At 37.0% G+C, this 1,565-nt stretch overlaps 1 protein-coding gene across 1 annotated transcript; it reads right to left on the bottom strand.

Annotated features, from left to right (window-relative positions):
- Positions 1 to 421: 421 nt before the first annotated feature.
- LOC113331608 lies at positions 422 to 1,333 on the bottom strand. The gene has a single exon (XM_026578536.1). The coding sequence runs from the start codon at positions 1,331 to 1,333 to the stop codon at positions 422 to 424; it is 912 nt and encodes a 303-aa protein (XP_026434321.1).
- Between the last annotated feature and the right edge of the window lie 232 nt (positions 1,334 to 1,565).

Genomic DNA, 1,565 nt, shown 5'->3' on the forward strand with positions numbered 1-1,565 from the left:
AACGCACGCCGTCTTTTTATACTAGACTATAGATTGCTCCAAACGAAGATACAAAATGTTTACAGTTCATGAAACATTTTCTCTGTAAAATTTGACGACTGAACACAGCAAGATATTGTGGGGAATAGCCTACTGTCAAGAGGAAACAAGATGAACATAAAAGAATTTAAAACTGTGTAATCTTATCCCGATACACCTATCCTGATACACATAATGCGATGGTAAGAAATGATTGTGATGTTTCCTGCGCACATAAACCAGCATACACCTGAAAAGAATTTAAAACTGTGTAAACCTATCCCGATACACATAATGTGATGGTAAGAAATGATTGTGATGTTTTAACCTTGGCAACAAATGACACTGACAAAGAGTTATCATTCCACATTTTCTGGTAAGCTATTCACGATCAAAATGAATTCTATCTCATATAGGCGTCGCAAGATTCTTCTGAAACATTACTATCCAGCATAAGCCACACTAATTGGAACAGTTGGCAATATAATTTCGACTTCTGACGAGGTAATGAGACACAAGCCAATTCCTTAAAATCCACAAGCCTTTTCGAAGTTGAAGCTTTTGTGTTGCAAATGTTAAGGCAGTTATCAGTGTAATTTAAAACTCCGGCACTCCTCGTAACGGATACTAATTGGCTTTTCTTAACCCTAAACTCTTTACTCCAACCCAATGACGGATGTTCGTTCCCTTTTCTCTTTTTGTTTTTCTTTGAAGCACTTCCCTTCCCTTGTTTCTTATCTTGATTATCATTCTTCTTTTTCAACAACCATATATCAAAAAATTCAGCGTCTCTGACAACTAGATACATAGCAAAAAACAAAACCCCGTCCAAAACCCTTAATTCATGACAATGCCAATGAGTGTCTCGTGGCAAAGGAGGTGGTGAAATTTTTTTAAAAAACTTTTCCTCGGCCAAATCGAAGGCTGTTATCATTCCTAATTCGATATCCTTCCAATAAAGAGCTCCATTGGCAAAGACACCTAGTTCCCAGTCGTATGTGCTTTCTCCAATTTTGAACTTTCCAAGGTTCCTCCATCCTTTGCCACTGCCTAGAGTATATACAAAAACTTCTTCAAACTCGGTCGACATTATTGCTACGACCTTGTACTCATTGGTTGAAGCAGCATAACCATATCCGCAAGTCCAATAAGCATCATCAGAATATTTGTTAATTTCTGGAAGCCTAACATACTCTCTGGTGATCGGGTTGCAAATGAAAGTTCTTACAGTTAAATATGGGGGTCTGGCAAGACAGACCAAACCAATACAGGAGCCTACAAATTTTACAGTATTCCATGGAGGGGGTAAATTCATTTTTCTAATTCTCTTGATTGGTTCTGAACCACCATGATTCTCATTCTATTCAACAAACTGAAATTTCATAAACTCAGTTAAAGCAATAAAACTCAACTTACCAGCAGAATCAGCATTAGAACGATGATTGAGATGTTTTTAGATGCATTTTTGAGAATGATGGATGATGACAAATGAGATTATACCAAGTTTTGGATACTAATTTGCATTCAAGCACCAATTCGGTTGGTAA

The sequence above is a fragment of the Papaver somniferum genome, chromosome 1, assembly GCF_003573695.1.
Source record: "Papaver somniferum cultivar HN1 chromosome 1, ASM357369v1, whole genome shotgun sequence".
Taxonomy (NCBI): Eukaryota; Viridiplantae; Streptophyta; class Magnoliopsida; order Ranunculales; family Papaveraceae; genus Papaver; species Papaver somniferum.